We start from the raw sequence: 17,222 nt of genomic DNA, 5'->3' as shown, positions 1-17,222 counted from the left end.
TCATGCAGCCGCTGCATCCCAATAGACATGAATGGGACTGATTGCACACGGATGCATGGAACACCCGTCCTTCCCATTCGGGCAAAGATGGCTGTTTGCACCGATGTACACATACATTTGTCTGTGTGAAGAGTCCTAAATGAGATGGAATAGAGGATTCTGATCATTTTTAGTCCAATTGCCCAGTGGATGGAGCTGGCAACACCGAAAATGTTCAGCTTATTGCAGTTTACCATTCAGTTAAGAGATGGAGGGGATGATTGTATACTCACTTGATGAGTGTAAGGCCAGAATTAGATCTCCCAACAGCTACGCAGTGTTGGGGCCTACCTGATTGGATGTAACTTGAATTGATGGTTTACGAAGGCCCTTGTAGTATATAGTGGTTGGAAGTGTAAAAATCGTACACGCAGATTTTAATTGTGTGCAGCTAGCTAATATTCTTTGCACCTAAATTCTCCTTTTATTCTACTGCCAATGCTAATACAAGATCTCCTTTTTTGTTATGCAGCAACAGAAGTGAGACTCCTTCTGTAAAACTTATTAGCAGGATGAGTTGAGAGTTCCATTGGTCTTTAGAAATAATAGTGTACCTCCAGGCAAAGCCTTTTTTGTATAGAATGGAGAAGGAGTAGAACCTCTGCCAGGATTATATTGTTTACTTAGGAGAGTGGGTAGGTAGTGCTGGAACCTAGGGTTGTCCTAGTCCTATTGCTGTCCAATAGTGTGGGTGTCGTTTCATAAAGGTTTTTTTACATTTTAAAATAATGGACTGCGAACAATAGCATAAGAAATGGGTATACCAATACACCAGACAGAGAGGTGACGTGAGGAGTACCCAAGGCATTACCGGAATACAAATACAGATGAAACCACATCTCTAAAGGATATGTATTAATATGGCAAAGTGACATAATATCCAATAGTATTGGTACAGGTTTATTGGCTAGTGGGCTGGCAGCTTCCACACCCAGGGGACCCCCACAGTTATTACAATTTGTAGTTATGTCTGCTGGCCATAAATTATATTTTTTCTTTCATTCAACTAGCAGGTTGAATTAAAAATAAAATTAACAAATCCCCCCATCTACACGTTTAAGGTGGATGGGGGAATCCCTCCCACTGAGCTATTGTATTCTGCCAGCAGGGAGCGTTCCCCACCATCAGAATCCAATGATCAGTGTGGCCTGCTATAGCCAAAAGCACTGATCGTTCGGGAAAAACCCGGCAGGCTGGTTGTACACAAGTCGATCAATATACTGACATGTGTGCAACCAGCTAACCCATGCATGGATCGATATTCAGCCAATCCCCGCAGAACCATGTATGGCCAGCTTTAACCAGGACATACACTATGCAATTTTCTTTCCTTCACCTTGAAGGAAAAAGAATTGCTCGATTCCCCCATCAACGCAGTCGGCATTGATGAGGGAATCCTTCCGCAGTGCTATGGTGGAAGGCAGAATACAAGGATCACCGGCAGAGTACAATAGCCGCCTGCAGCAATCAGATGAAAAGAGCCTGACAGAAGTTGATAGATGGATTGACTTCAGGACAATCAACCTGCCCATAGACTGATCAAAATTCGGCTGGTTCCTGCTAAACCGGAGAAATTTCCATCTGTCTACGGCTGGCTTTAGACTGAAGAGCCACAGCAGCAGATTGATAGTCCAGATACAATTTAGTACAGTATAGGGTCAAGCAGATCAAAAAGGGAAAGTCAGTATGTTTCAGTTGTCCAAAAACTTCCTCATCCTCAGGGCTAAGAAAACACTTACCAAGGAATGTCTAAAATGTTTCTTTGTTCATGTACTGAGGTGTGATATTTTTTTACTTCTTTAGATATTCATTTGTTATGTTTTCTCAGCCCTAATGAAGGGCGTTTTTGGGCATTTTCTCTCCTTTTGATCTTCTGCTTGATACTTTACTGGAATAAGATTGTATCTGGACTATGATCCATTGATGTGGTACTTTAATATTAGATTTGCTGTTATACACCACAAACCAGAGTTTTTTTGGTCTGTGTTCCCACTGAGATTTCCCTCACTTCCTGTACTGGTGACAACTGTCACTAAAGACGGAAATCGGACGAAATATCCTCTGATTTTTCTCTCTCTTGCTCAGCGTTCATTACCGTTTTTAGTTGACAGTGCATAAATGTTCACAAAATTTCTCGCCGATTTTTTTTTTTTTTTTGGGGGGACATTTGTTCCTAGACTTCCGGGTTGTCAGCAACTTCAGATCATGCGCGGTCTTTCGTATCCGATTTTTCGCGGACGTACTGCATACACATTAAACAAAAATTGGTCGTCTGGAGACGGAAGATAAAAATTTTGGTGTTTGTCCCTCCGTTTTTTTTCCGTTGAAAATGTCGGCATCGGCTGCTGAAAGTTGTGTACACACTAGCCGAAAATCGTACAATTTTTACCTCGGACGGGAATTATCGGCAGATTTTCTACTGTGTACCCCACTTTAGTTGGGGAAGAGTAAATCCTTCCCAACAGGGTCAGGAACAGCAGTAAAAACCCAGCAGAGGTTCTAAGCTTCTCCCGCTCCGTTCAATATGAAGAATACAAAAAAATGGCTGTAGTTGCTCTTTTAGAACCCATTATTGACACCCCAGTTTTAAATGACTTGTCCTTTCAGTGTATCTATGAATACAATGGTATCTGCCTACTGCCTGCTCATGTAAACCTATAACCTATTTACATATGTTTGCTGATCATCCAATTATTTTCCAATGTCTGACGCCAATTCCTGTCCACATTCGTTGAAGCACCAAAAACCAGGGGTCACTCTGTGCTTGTGATTAAAAATGTGATTTTTTTTTTTCTTTGCAGTCAATACCACACCATCCAGTCCTCCACCTCCGCCCATTCCACCAGTTAAAGAACCTTCTGGCCGAAGCAACAGTCCAGGCTCGCCTAAAACTACCCGAAGACCTCCTGGTGATGCGCTGTTACTAGGTAATACATGAAAGAACACACCGGGTTTTTAAGATTCTCAGGGACCACGACAGTGACCTCCCTACATGGGTTCCCAGCCAGTGAAGTCATTTAAAGGGACACTCTCCCTACTGGCTGTACAATTTCTTAAAATGAGGCAGATGGAATTTAGTCCAGCCATAACTGGTCATATGTGCTACAGGCCATGTCATTGACCCCCCACGTGTTGATCCTTCTGGACAGAGGGTGCGGGAAGTGCTTAGTGTATAATAACACCCCCCTCCGCTCTGTGCTTTTCATGTCTGATTCTAAAGGGATTGCAGTTCATTCATCAAACAGCAATTGTCTTGCCCCGTGCTGAACCTCTCCTGTTTTGTCCGTGTCCTCAGTCAAAGGCACAGGGTGCAGGAAAGGCTGCTGGGCCAAACAATAAAGCAATTAAATGTGAGAGCTCTCTGATCGGGATACAATGGTCCCAGCATAGAGTCATTGCCTGCTAACCACAGGTGCTCATTACTCCACTCGCTCTGCCAGCTCTGACTTCACATTAAAAGACTCTCGGGACCATTATGGCAAGCACAGCCATAGACAAAAGAATGTTACCTTCTTTTGTAAAGTGCATTGATGGCCATATAGCATGAAACCTACCTGGCCACACACCATCAGAGCTGAGTGATTGAGGGCCCATTCACACTAGCGCGACTTGTCAGGCGACTTGGTCGCCTGACATGTCGTGGTCGGTCGCTCGCCATTGACTAGTACAGGACCCGTTCTAATAGGAGAACACAAGTTGCTCCGACTTAGAAAAAGGGTCCTGTACTACTTTGGGGCGACCTGGAGGCGACTTGCATTGACCTTAATTATATGAAGTCCGTGCAAGTCGCGCCGAGGTCGCTGTGCACCGTGACTTCACAGGTCGCCCCACAAAGTCGTGTCGCGCCAGTCTGAATGGGCGCTAAAGAGAACCTGTCCTGGGGGAAAACCAGGGGCTGCCATTGCTGCACTATTTCTAAGAATACTACTTGCTTGGCTTCAATATTTTCTGTGTCTGAACTATTGATCTGAATCTTTCTTTCAGTTCAGTGTCTCAGAAAGTGCTAAAGCCATTGGATCAACATGAAAGGCAGGCAGCATTTTTAGGAGGAAAGGATAGAAATAGTAGATTACTAGCCAGATTTAAATACAGTGTCATGTCCTGATGCTGTTGGGGGCAGTATGGTAAAATAATGGCCCCTATCACTTTTGTCACCCTTCCCTGTCCCCAGTAAGCTGGTGTGTGCTCTTTTCTCCACCTTTCTCTACTGAAATAAAGCAGATTCCTGCATTTATTATGAAGGTCCTGCACCCCAGTGGAGGTCACTATGCAAACGCTGTGATGGTTGGTATTTGCATAAGTGTACCATTCACCATCAAAAAGTATTTGGGGAGGAAATCCGCTCTAAGTCAGAACAATAGATGAGAATACTATAGAGTTGGATTCCTTGTGCACTCAAATAATAAAAATGAACCTGCTCTATAGCAGTATGGATAGTCTGTGCATGTAATTCACTTTTAGCAGATACCTAGTTGTCTCTTGTCTACTGGGTTACTTACCTAGAATAAGCATGCTGCCAGTGAAGTCAGAGCTTTTAATCTACATATTTGACCCAGTTAAGTAGTGTAGCCACATGAGCAGCATAATAGTCAGACAACTAGCATTTTCAGAAGGCCAGCAATGGCAGATCCTGCATGTCTTTTCAGGCGTGCCCCCATCAACATATGTGTTGAAATTAAAAAAATGAAAGAAAAATGTGGAATGTATACTAATTGCTGGAGTACTTACATTGAAATGTATACTGATTGCTGGAGTACTTACATTGAAATGTATACTGATTGCTGGAGTACTTACATTGAAATGTATACTGATTGCTGGAGTACTTACATAGAAATGTATACTGATTGCTGGAGTACTTACATTGAAACGTATACGGATTGCTGGAGTACTTACATGGAAATGTATACTGATTCCTGGAGTACTTACACTGAAATGTATACTGATTGCTGGAGTACTTACATTGAAATGTATACGGATTGCTGGAGTACTTACATTGAAATGTATACAGATTGCTGGAGTACTTACATGGAAACGTATACGGATTGCTGGAGTACTTACATTGAAATGTATACAGATTGCTGGAGTACTTACATGGAAATGTATACGGATTGCTGGAGTACTTACATGGAAATGTATACTGATTGCTGGAGTACTTACATTGAAATGTATACTGATTCCTGGAGTACTTACATTAAAATGTATACTGATTCCTGGAGTACTTACATTGAACTGTATACTGATTCCTGGAGTACTTACATTGAAATGTATACTGATTGCTAGAGTACTTACATTGAAACGTATACGGATTGCTGGAGTACTTACATGGAAATGTATACTGATTCCTGGAGTACTTACATGGAAATGTATACTGATTCCTGGAGTACTTACATGGAAACGTATACGGATTGCTGGAGTACTTACATGGAAACGTATACGGATTGCTGGAGTACTTACATTGAAATGTATACGGATTGCTGGAGTACTTACATGGAAACGTATACGGATTGCTGGAGTACTTACATGGAAACGTATACGGATTGCTGGAGTACTTACATGGAAATGTATACTGATTCCTGGAGTACTTACATTGAAATGTATACTGATTGCTGGAGTACTTACATGGAAACGTATACGGATTGCTGGAGTACTTACATTGAAATGTATACTGATTCCTGGAGTACTTACATTGAAATGTATACTGATTACTGGAGTACTTACATTGAAATGTATACGGATTGCTGGAGTACTTACATTGAAATGTATACGGATTGCTGGAGTACTTACGTGGAAATGTATACTGATTCCTGGAGTACTTACATGGAAATGTATACAGATTGCTGGAGTACTTACATTGAAATGTATAATGATTGCTGGAGTACTTACATGGAAACGTATACGGATTGCTGGAGTACTTACATTGAAATGTATACGGATTGCTGGAGTACTTACATTGAAATGTATACGGATTGCTGGAGTACTTACATTGAAATGTATTCTGATTGCTGGAGTACTTACATGGAAACGTATACGGATTGCTGGAGTACTTACATGGAAATGTATACTGATTCCTGGAGTACTTACACTGAAATGTATACTGATTGCTGGAGTACTTACATTGAAATGTATACGGATTGCTGGAGTACTTACATTGAAATGTATACAGATTGCTGGAGTACTTACATGGAAACGTATACGGATTGCTGGAGTACTTACATTGAAATGTATACAGATTGCTGGAGTACTTACATGGAAATGTATACGGATTGCTGGAGTACTTACATGGAAATGTATACTGATTGCTGGAGTACTTACATTGAAATGTATACTGATTCCTGGAGTACTTACATTGAAATGTATACTGATTCCTGGAGTACTTACATTAAAATGTATACTGATTCCTGGAGTACTTACATTAAAATGTATACTGATTCCTGGAGTACTTACATTGAAACGTATACGGATTGCTGGAGTACTTACATGGAAATGTATACTGATTCCTGGAGTACTTACATGGAAACGTATACGGATTGCTGGAGTACTTACATGGAAACGTATACGGATTCCTGGAGTACTTACATAGAAATGTATTCTGATTGCTGGAGTACTTACATTGAAATGTATACTGATTGCTGGAGTACTTACATTGAAATGTATACTGATTGCTGGAGTACTTACATTGAAACGTATACGGATTGCTGGAGTACTTACATTGAAATGTATACTGATTGCTGGAGTACTTACATAGAAATGTATTCTGATTGCTGGAGTACTTACATAGAAATGTATTCTGATTGCTGGAGTACTTACATTGAAATGTATACGGATTGCTGGAGTACTTACATTGAAATGTATACTGATTGCTGGAGTACTTACATTGAAATGTATACTGATTGCTGGAGTACTTACATTGAAACGTATACGGATTGCTGGAGTACTTACATTGAAATGTATACTGATTGCTGGAGTACTTACATAGAAATGTATTCTGATTGCTGGAGTACTTACATTGAAATGTATACGGATTGCTGGAGTACTTACATTGAAATGTATACTGATTGCTGGAGTACTTCCATTGAAATGTATACTGATTGCTGGAGTACTTACATTGAAATGTATTCTGATTGCTGGAGTACTTCCATTGAAATGTATACTGATTGCTGGAGTACTTACATAGAAATGTATTCTGATTGCTGGAGTACTTACATTGAAATGTATACGGATTGCTGGAGTACTTACATTGAAATGTATACGGATTGCTGGAGTACTTACGTGGAAATGTATACTGATTCCTGGAGTACTTACATGGAAATGTATACTGATTGCTAGAGTACTTACATTGAAATGTATACTGATTGCTGGAGTACTTACATGGAAACGTATACGGATTGCTGGAGTACTTACATTGAAATGTATACGGATTGCTGGAGTACTTACATTGAAATGTATACGGATTGCTGGAGTACTTACGTGGAAATGTATACGGATTGCTGGAGTACTTACATTGAAATGTATTCTGATTGCTGGAGTACTTACATTGAAATGTATACAGATTGCTGGAGTACTTACATGGAAATGTATACGGATTGCTGGAGTACTTACATGGAAATGTATACGGATTGCTGGAGTACTTACATGGAAATGTATACGGATTGCTGGAGTACTTACATGGAAATGTATACGGATTGCTGGAGTACTTACATGGAAATGTATACGGATTGCTGGAGTACTTACATTGAAATGTATACGGATTGCTGGAGTACTTACATTGAAATGTATACTGATTGCTGGAGTACTTACATTGAAACGTATACGGATTGCTGGAGTACTTACATTGAAATGTATACGGATTGCTGGAGTACTTACATTGAAATGTATACTGATTGCTGGAGTACTTACATAGAAATGTATTCTGATTGCTGGAGTACTTACATAGAAATGTATACTGATTCCTGGAGTACTTACATTGAAATGTATACTGATTGCTGGAGTACTTACATTGAAATGTATACGGATTGCTGGAGTACTTACATTGAAATGTATACGGATTGCTGGAGTACTTACATTGAAATGTATACGGATTGCTGGAGTACTTACATTGAAATGTATACTGATTGCTGGAGTACTTACATTGAAATGTATACTGATTGCTGGAGTACTTACATAGAAATGTATTCTGATTGCTGGAGTACTTACATAGAAATGTATACTGATTCCTGGAGTACTTACATTGAAATGTATACTGATTGCTGGAGTACTTACATGGAAATGTATACTGATTGCTGGAGTACTTACATGGAAACGTATACGGATTGCTGGAGTACTTACATTGAAATGTATACTGATTGCTGGAGTACTTACATTGAAATGTATACTGATTGCTGGAGTACTTACATTGAAACGTATACGGATTGCTGGAGTACTTACATTGAAATGTATACGGATTGCTGGAGTACTTACACTGAAATGTATACTGATTGCTGGAGTACTTACATAGAAATGTATTCTGATTGCTGGAGTACTTACATAGAAATGTATACTGATTCCTGGAGTACTTACATTGAAATGTATACTGATTGCTGGAGTACTTACATAGAAATGTATTCTGATTGCTGGATTACTTACATTTGAGTCCTACATTAACTTCTTCAATCTGTGTCTTGGCAGGTGTGGTGGTGGCCTGTGCCCTTGCTGGTCTCACGGCTTTGACTATCGCCGGTATATGTTGGTGCAGGTAATGCTTACTCATTCAATGCATTCTGTTAAAGTGTGTGCCAAGGCAAAATAAAAAAAAACATGCAGTACTTCTCTCATATACATGAAAATGTCCTCATGTTTATTATACCTTTAAAGTATAACTAAAGGCAACATTTAAAAAAAAAATTTTTGAATAGAGGGGACTGGTAATGGAATCCCTGTCATTTTTTATTACAGTCTGTGCCCCTGTTAAAAAGGAAGTGAACTCTTCCTTTTTTTTTTTTTAGTTTTCTTTCTTCCCTGCAAATTAAATGCATAATGTGCTAGTGTGCATCGCATACTAGCACATTATGTGACACTTGCCTCCAAACGTAGCCCTTGTTGTCCCCGCTGGAGGCCGCAGCCATCTCCTGCCCTGTTCCTTCCTGGTCTGCGGACTCCTACTACTTGCCGGGAGCCGCGTGATGTCACTCCCATGCACGGTCACGGCACAGGGCTCTGAAGAAACGGGCTCTGAAATTCAGCCACACATCACATGACCTATGAAAAAAAACTAGAAGCACAGTAAAATCTCGAATTTGCGGTAAAAACACGGCCAAATTGCATGCGTTTTCGGTGCTATTATCTTTTTCTCTTATTGGCAAAATGCAGATAACCCCATTTGCGGCCGATATGTTTGGCGGCTGAAATTTGGCTGCATCTCTAGAAGCAATACACCATAAAAACATTCAAGTCCAGTTATAAGTTTATTCCAAAGACAAATTATTTACAGAGCCAATGCATTTTGGGGGCTGTACTCCTCCCCTTCCCCAAGGCGTGAAGAAAATGAAAGAATGGTAAATTTAACAGACCAAAAGGTAACAAATAAGAGAAGTTCATTGTTAGGGTTTACATATTCTTATATACAGTCTACCGTATAACAATTATAGGAAAGTATCCATGTCAACATAGTACACAAGTGTCCCTCATGCTTCAGCACAATCCCACATGCTGGACATTGTCCTATGCTGGATAACCCAACAGAAGGGGCATCGCTCAGAGATTTCCATTTTATCCTACTGCAGCAAAGGGTCCCTCTGAGTGCTGCTCACAGCAACTAGCTTCCAACTCCCATCATTCTAGTGCAGGCTGTAAAAATGACAACTGTAGTCTTGTTGCTAATGCAATATAAATGCTTTTTTTTTTTTCTGACCCTGGGGGCCTGGATTTTACATTTACATGTTCCTTTCATTTTTATGCTGTGTTGCAGAATGCGCAGAGAGATAAAATTGGCAGAAAAGACAGATTATCCGGCCTATAGACAGTCACCACCTCCTCCGTATGAAAAGACATCGGTATGTTATAAATTACAATAAAATGACTGCTTCACACAATGTTGTCTTGTATTGCTGCTATACTATATATATATATATAGTATATACATTATGTATGTGTGTGTATATGTATGTATATATGTCTTTATAAAAGTCATAGACTGTCTGATATTATCCAAGCAACAAAGGGCATGGAGATATCTGATCACCCTCAAATAAATTACCTGGACAGTGACAAAAATGGACATGCAGTGCTTTGATCTTTTCTTTTACTTGAGTGGTCTCCAAACTGCGCCCCTTTGCTTGCTTTTATCTGGCTCTTGGGGCACCATTCCATCCACTGGCACCAACAATGGGGCACAATTCCTTCCATCAACACCAACAATGGGGAACTATTCCTCCTACTGACACCAACGATGGGGCATAACTCCTTCCATTGATACAAAAAAAAAAAAGGGTACAATTCCTTTCACTAACACCAACATTGGGGCAAAGTTCTATCCAAAGTTTTAATACCAGCAATGGGGCACAATTCCTTCCATCAACACCAACGATGGGGCACAATTCCTCTTACTGACACCAGCGATGGGGCTTAACTCCTTCCATTGATACCAACAAAAAGGGTACAATTCCTTTCACTAACACCAACATTGGGGCAAAGTTCTATCCAAAGTTTTAATACCAGCAATGGGGCACAATTCCTTCCATCAACACCAACGATGGGGCACAATTCCTCCTACTGACACCAGCGATGGGGCTTAACTCCTTCCATTGATACCAACAAAAAGGGTACAATTCCTTTCACTAACACCAACATTGGGGCAAAGTTCTAATACCAACAATGGGGCACTAGTCCTCCCGCTAACACCAAAGATAAGACGTTGTTTACTCTTCTGGACACCAGAACATTTTCTTCTCCCACTGGCCCTAGTCCAGCCCCTCTAAAGTCTGAAGAACGGTAAACTGGCCCTTTGTTTAGAAAGTTTGGAGACCCCTGTTCTACTTCTTACAAAAAGATGGGATTTGGCCCACTCACAGATCTTTTCCAGCAAGTGGAAATTTTCACCTGTAACTACCTGAGATGCTCGTAACTGCCCTCTTCAAATTCTGAACTAAAGTAAAAGTAAAAAGTTTAGGCTCCTTTTACACTTGTGCAACATTAAAATCGGGGCAATTTCCATTGTGACTTTGCCGTGTGACTTGACAGGACTTTGATGCGACTTTGGATGAGTTCAATTTGTGCAAAAATATAAATTTAGTTAGGTTTTTTTATTTTCTAACAAATTCAACATTTTTAGAACTATCGGAATTTAAATCGGTCGAAAATTGATCAATCAATTATAATTCAGTGTGAAGAATAGCTGGTTGTTAGGGAGCAGGCCGGAAAGCCGGCCGCCACGCCCTTAACAACCGATGACTCATGGGGGGAAACTCTCTGACAGCTGAATGAAAAAAAAGAATGCCAACAATCAGAGAAAAAAAAACAGTGTGGGGTCCCCCCTCCCATGCATTCTAGGCCCTTCTGGTCTGGTATGCATTTAAAAAATACATACCAAACCCTTATCCGTGCATGCAGCCCGGCAGGTCAGGAAAAGGGGAGGGAGTCAAACGAACGCCCACCCCCCCCCCCCCCCAAACCATACCAAGCCAATTGCCCTCAACATAGGAGGGTGATTTAGGGCAGCCCCCACCCCAAAGCACCTTGTTGATGGGGACAAGGGCCTTTTCCCCACAACCCTGGGCGGTGGTTGTGGGGAAATGCGGGTGGGGGGCTTATCAGAACCCCTCCCTTATGTGAATGAGTGTGGGGTACATAGTACCCCTACCCATTCACCAAAAATGTGTAAAAAGTGAATAAACACAGTACACAGACTTTGACAATTCCTTTTATTAAAAATAAATTAAAAAAATGTCCCTCAAAATAGATCCATCGTCATTCAATTTTTCCTGTTTTTATTACCTCTATAGTCAAGTTTGACAGGAGGTCGAGGCATGTGTGCAAACTCCTACAACTGTCCATTGTAGACTGTAGGTGGGTGGTTGAGGGGTGTTAAAAATGCAGATCAGCTACACACTTATACCCCCCCCCCCCTCCCTTCCAGCTCATGTAAAATTGGTCTAAAGAAAGGCCTCTTTCAGACTGAGGTAGTGCAGTTTGTTCGCACCACGGGCGTAGTGCAGGGTACCCGCAAAATTGGTACCGGTTGGCTGCGCTTTCCTATAGAGTTCTAGTATGTCCTGTGGTTTTGGTGCGCTTTCCAAAAGTGTACCATTCCTGGGTGTGGCTGAAATGTCTGTGTCCCCCCCCCCCCCCAGTGCTGCTCAGATAATCAAAAGCACAGGTCTTAGGTAACAGGATTATTGCTGAAGGAAAGGATCAACTAGTCTGCACTCCAGTCCTCCGCATCAGCAGTGATCACATGACTAAGTGCCAAGCTAAGAAGTGATCACATGACTAAGTGCCAAGCTAAGCAGTGATCACATGACTAAGTGCCAAGCTAAGAAGTGATCACATGACTAAGTGCCAAGGTAAGCAGTGATCACATGACTAAGTGCCAAGCTAAGAAGTGATCACATGACTAAGTGCCAAGGTAAGCAGTGATCATATGACTAAGTGCCAAGGTAAGCAGTGATCACATGACTAAGTGCCAAGCTAAGAAGTGATCACATGACTAAGTGCCAAGCAAAGAAGTGATCACATGACTAAGTGCCAAGGTAAGCAGTGATCATATGACTAAGTGCCAAGGTAAGCACATGACTAAATGCCAAGCTAAGCAGTGATCACATGACTAAGTGCCAAGGTAAGCAGTGATCACATGACTAAGTGCCAAGACATTCAATAGTGTTGTCTGCACTAAAAAGGAGCAGCATTTTTTTCTAGGAAAACCTTTTTATACTTTCTATTAATTTTTACTTTTCCATCCCAGTATCCCAGATATTATAATATCATGACGGTTTGCCTAGGATCTGCTTTTATTTATAAGGCACATCCCTCTCTTCCATATTAATTCTCCTTTTTTGTTTGTTTTTCAGCCCGGAGATAAGAAATTGGCTCAGAATGCTCAAATGTACCATTACCAACATCAGAAACAACAAATGATATCCATGGAGAAGTGAGTGCCTTGGAAATCCCATTTACAATGTGTTTGTTGGGGAGCGCCTTCAAATATGGAACCTGGTCTATATTAAATCTTATTTATTTTTTTTAAGAAATAAAGATGAGCTGAAGCACCCTGACTCAGCTGTCACATCGGACGAGGAGAATGAAGACGGTGACTTCACTGTATATGAATGTCCGGGATTAGCCCCTGTGAGTATTTTGTAAATTGTCACATAGATCTGCAGTTGGGTCATTTGAAAGGGAAAGTTGAAAATATTTTAAGTGAGCTAATCTTCTCTCATTTTATTGCAGCATTTACCTGAAATTTAAATTAGATTTTTACATTTGCTGATTTGCAATATTTTTGATACTGTAAAAAAAGGGAGGTTTGTTGATTAGCAACTAGGGGGGGCTCTCAGTGACTCAGGACCTTTTTACACTTATGCAGTATTGTGCACTTAGATAAGCATTGCTGCGTGTGTTTATGTGAACCCTTGTGCGTTTTATAATTCATTCACTGTGGAAAGCGAGGAAGTATCTTTCAAAATGGCAATTTCCATGGGGCAAATGCTTTAAAAACTGTATAATATCTGGTGCCGTCTTTTTATGAAGGCTTTCAGCCAAGAGTCACACAGCTTCAACCAACATTCACGCATTTTATCATTGGATTTGATTGGAAAACTGTGTGAATCCTGGGTAAAAATTTTGTCAATCTTGTGTAAAAAAAAAAATGTTATTAGACCCACTGCCACATTAGGCTCTTTTTTGGGGTGGAGGGGGGAGCGGGTACCTACTTTTGAAAGGTACCCGCTTCCAGGTAAGATCGCTACGGCGATCTCCAAGCATTTCTGCCACCCGCATTCTGGGACACTCACAGGTCCCAGAAGACAGCAGGACCATTCAGAATGCACAGCGCAACTCGTGCATGCGCAGTAGGAAACCGCCTGTGAAGCCTGAAGGCTTCACTGTGGGTATCTCTTACAATACCAAGGCCTGCACCCGAAGCCGATTGACAAATCAGCTCCGTGTACCGTCATCACTGGATCCTTGGACAGGTAAGTGTCCTTATATTAAAGGCAGCAGCTATAGTATTTGTAGCTGCTGACTTTTATTTATTTTTTTCCACACTGGAGCTCCTCTTTAACACAGGTTAATGCACAAAAATGCAGCATTTCTCTTTCGTTCATTGACTGACACAGCTCCTGATATTCATAACCATTGGGTTACACTGCCCCCCTACAGAAGTAGGACACTAGGCAGAAATCAATTCTGGCTACACCTATAGGCAGTCCCAGGGGGAAAATGCTAGTTTCTTGGCTGTTTCTGGCTATAGCAATTTCTCCATCGCTGACCCCAAGCAAGCATGTGGCAAGTAAAGGAGGTGCGGTGGTCTGCGTATTCGTTCCAGGTCGGAAGTACTGATGACAATGAATCCACATGAGAGCCAGGTGCCTAGCATTTTCAGAAGGTGGCAGCCCCTTGGTTTCTCTTAGGTTTCCGTTAAAACATTGCTGGATTTACAGATGCTCACTAGGAGGGCATTTACAATTTGTATATTCAGATATGGAAATCAAAATTGATTAAATCTGAATAACAGTAAGTGAGTAAAAAGTGAGCATCACATTGAAAAAAACCCTTTCAGGTAAGCAGTACAGTGACAGCTCTGGATGTGTGCTCCTGAACACACAATCCAGCTTCCCTTATATGGGTAAATTCTGCTGGGGTCAGAAGTCAGTAATCCTCTTTCACTCACATCGTATCATTATACAATTTCCCTCTGCATGGAGCGCCATGTTCCTTGTACAATGTGACATTATGGGATAAAGGTACAAAGCTTTCCTGCTCTGTGACTCTTGCAGCCTGGCCCAGTGGGATACAGTCCCTTTACAGAGCAAAGCCCCCTTTGATGATGCTCGCCACAAGGTAAAGTGCTGCGTTCACAAAGGCTCAGCGGGAGGGGGGGTCACAGTGAAAGCTCTTTATAGGTGGCAGTGATTGCCTGTACAGGACACAGCCAAGAAGAAGCCCAGGGGGATCTGCTGCTTGTTCCTGTTTAATTCTGAAGGAGCTCTTCATGCAGAAGCATTCCTTCCATGATCACATGCAAAAATTTGACAAGCTTGTTGTACACATGAACCTGCCCCTAGATGGATCCAATCTTGGCCAGTCTTGTTTGAACCGGCTAGGATTCGAGCCATCTATGGCCGGCTTAAGAGATCTTTTCAAAACAAGGAGAGATATTCCCTCTTAAGCTGACCTTAGACAGATCAAATCTTGGCTGGTTCAGCAGGGACCTGCTGAGATTAGATCCATATATGGGCAGGCTGATCGTACCTACAACCAGCATGTCGAATTTTTAGCATGCTATTATAGCCGCTAGCAATACACACTGTGTTGTCCCAATAGGGCTGTTCTCCTGTCTGGAGAACTTAATAGATTTGTGAGAGAAATTCCCCCATTAACACTGACTGTGCTGATGGAGGAATCGAGAAAATTTTGTTTTCCTTCCACCTATGTGGTGGAAGGAAAGAAAATCGCATAATATATGGGATACTTAAAGCCTGGTACACAATCACTAGTTTTTTTTTTTTTGTTCAACTGACCGCTCCGGTGAGAGCCGCTGTACTAACAATCCTATGTTAGTACAACAATCTACCCCGCTGAGCTATTGTGTTCTAAAAGAACACTTTATTCAGGGGTAAGTCCCCCCGCCAGAACACTCCGATCTGAGCTCTCCGCCATTGGCTGACAGCGCTGATTGGGAGCTGGTTGGCTGCTGGTTTTCCAGCATGCTCGTCTGATAGAAGCCATCCAAATGGCCAGCTGCCATACACGGGCCAAATGCCCCCCGACATTTGGCCTGTGTGTACTAGGCTTAAGACTGAAGAGCCACATCAGCAGATTGATAGTCCAGATACAATTTTATTACAGTATAGTGTCAAGCAAAAGATTAAATCTGGAAATCAATACATTTCAGGTGTTTAAAAACTGGTTGCAGGAAAGAGAATCGCATAATCTATGCCTGCTTTAGACCATGGTCATCGGAACAGGTGTCCCTATTGGAAGATTTCCCATCACCTCCTGCTCCTGTGACAAGTTAGGCAGGCCATAGACGAGTAAAAAAATGAAACAAAAATAGTTTTTCCCATCATTAGTGTGCCATCTGCGACACACAATTTTCGTGCTGCAATCAAAGGTGCCTGATCCAACAATGTAGATTTTGTTTAGAAAAACAAAACAAATGGTGGCACAATTATATGCACCTATTTTGTTTTTCGATGGACAGAACGTTCGGTTTTCGACTCCTCTATGGCCGGCCTTAAACATGGTGGATTTCCCATCACTTTCAGAGATAATTGTCATCAAGAAAAATAGGTGAATTTCTACGAGGGACACAGACAGCGATTTAAAAAATGCTTTCCATCTCTATTCTCAACTAAACTAAAATGATGTATATGCACTTAAAGTGATCGCTAGGTCTGCTATCTTGTGTATAAACCCAACTCAATAGAAAATATAACAAAGCCTTTTTATTTTTTCAGACAGGAGAAATGGAGGTGAAAAACCCACTTTTTGACGACTCAACTCTCCATCACTCCTCTCATCATCCTCATTAGCAACCTCAACCTCCAGACTTGAACACAAAACCAAAACCCTGTTCTGCAAAGGAACCTTGTGAGAAGGGAACTACAGATTTACAACTTACTGAGGTTTTCCTGAATACGGTCAATTTTCTTGGCCAAAGGACTTCTTTCCAGCCAGCCCACTCAACCGACCGTGATAAATTAAAAGACTGTTATATATATATGATGGGATTGTATTTTGTCTGGATATTGAAACTCCTTTCCTTTTCACTGTCAAGTGTTTCCCTCGCTGAGGAATGAAGGATTCTTTAAACCTGCAGAGATTTTGATTCTCTTCTTTCAAATCACTCAAATCTAACTGCTACTCTATCGTCCCATTGTCATTGTGCTTCAGATAAAGCCAGCCTCGTGCTGACATTAACTTCTAAAAAAAAAAAAATGCAAAGTCAGGACTGAAGAGAGAGCCTCCAGTTGCAAATATATATATATATA

At 41.2% G+C, this 17,222-nt stretch overlaps 1 protein-coding gene across 2 annotated transcripts in view; it reads left to right on the top strand.

The window, feature by feature from the left end:
• The window catches only part of NPDC1 (neural proliferation, differentiation and control 1), a 225,501-nt gene extending 208,548 nt beyond the window's left edge, over window positions 1–16,953 (top strand). For both annotated transcript variants that reach the window (XM_082262847.1, XM_082262848.1), the window contains 6 exons: window positions 2,841–2,966; window positions 8,704–8,770; window positions 9,983–10,067; window positions 13,080–13,159; window positions 13,257–13,356; window positions 16,689–16,953. In XM_082262847.1, the coding sequence (XP_082118973.1) occupies window positions 2,841–2,966; window positions 8,704–8,770; window positions 9,983–10,067; window positions 13,080–13,159; window positions 13,257–13,356; window positions 16,689–16,763 (533 nt within the window). In that variant the 3' untranslated portion in view covers window positions 16,764–16,953. The remainder of the gene's footprint in view (window positions 1–2,840; window positions 2,967–8,703; window positions 8,771–9,982; window positions 10,068–13,079; window positions 13,160–13,256; window positions 13,357–16,688) is intronic.
• The last annotated feature ends 269 nt before the right edge of the window (window positions 16,954–17,222 follow it).

This window comes from Pelophylax lessonae, assembly GCF_965119305.1.
Source record: "Pelophylax lessonae genome assembly, chromosome: 7".
NCBI lineage: Eukaryota > Metazoa > Chordata > Amphibia > Anura > Ranidae > Pelophylax > Pelophylax lessonae.
The sequence above is the reverse complement of the archived record's forward strand: the minus strand, read 5'-3'. Positions and strand labels throughout refer to the sequence as shown.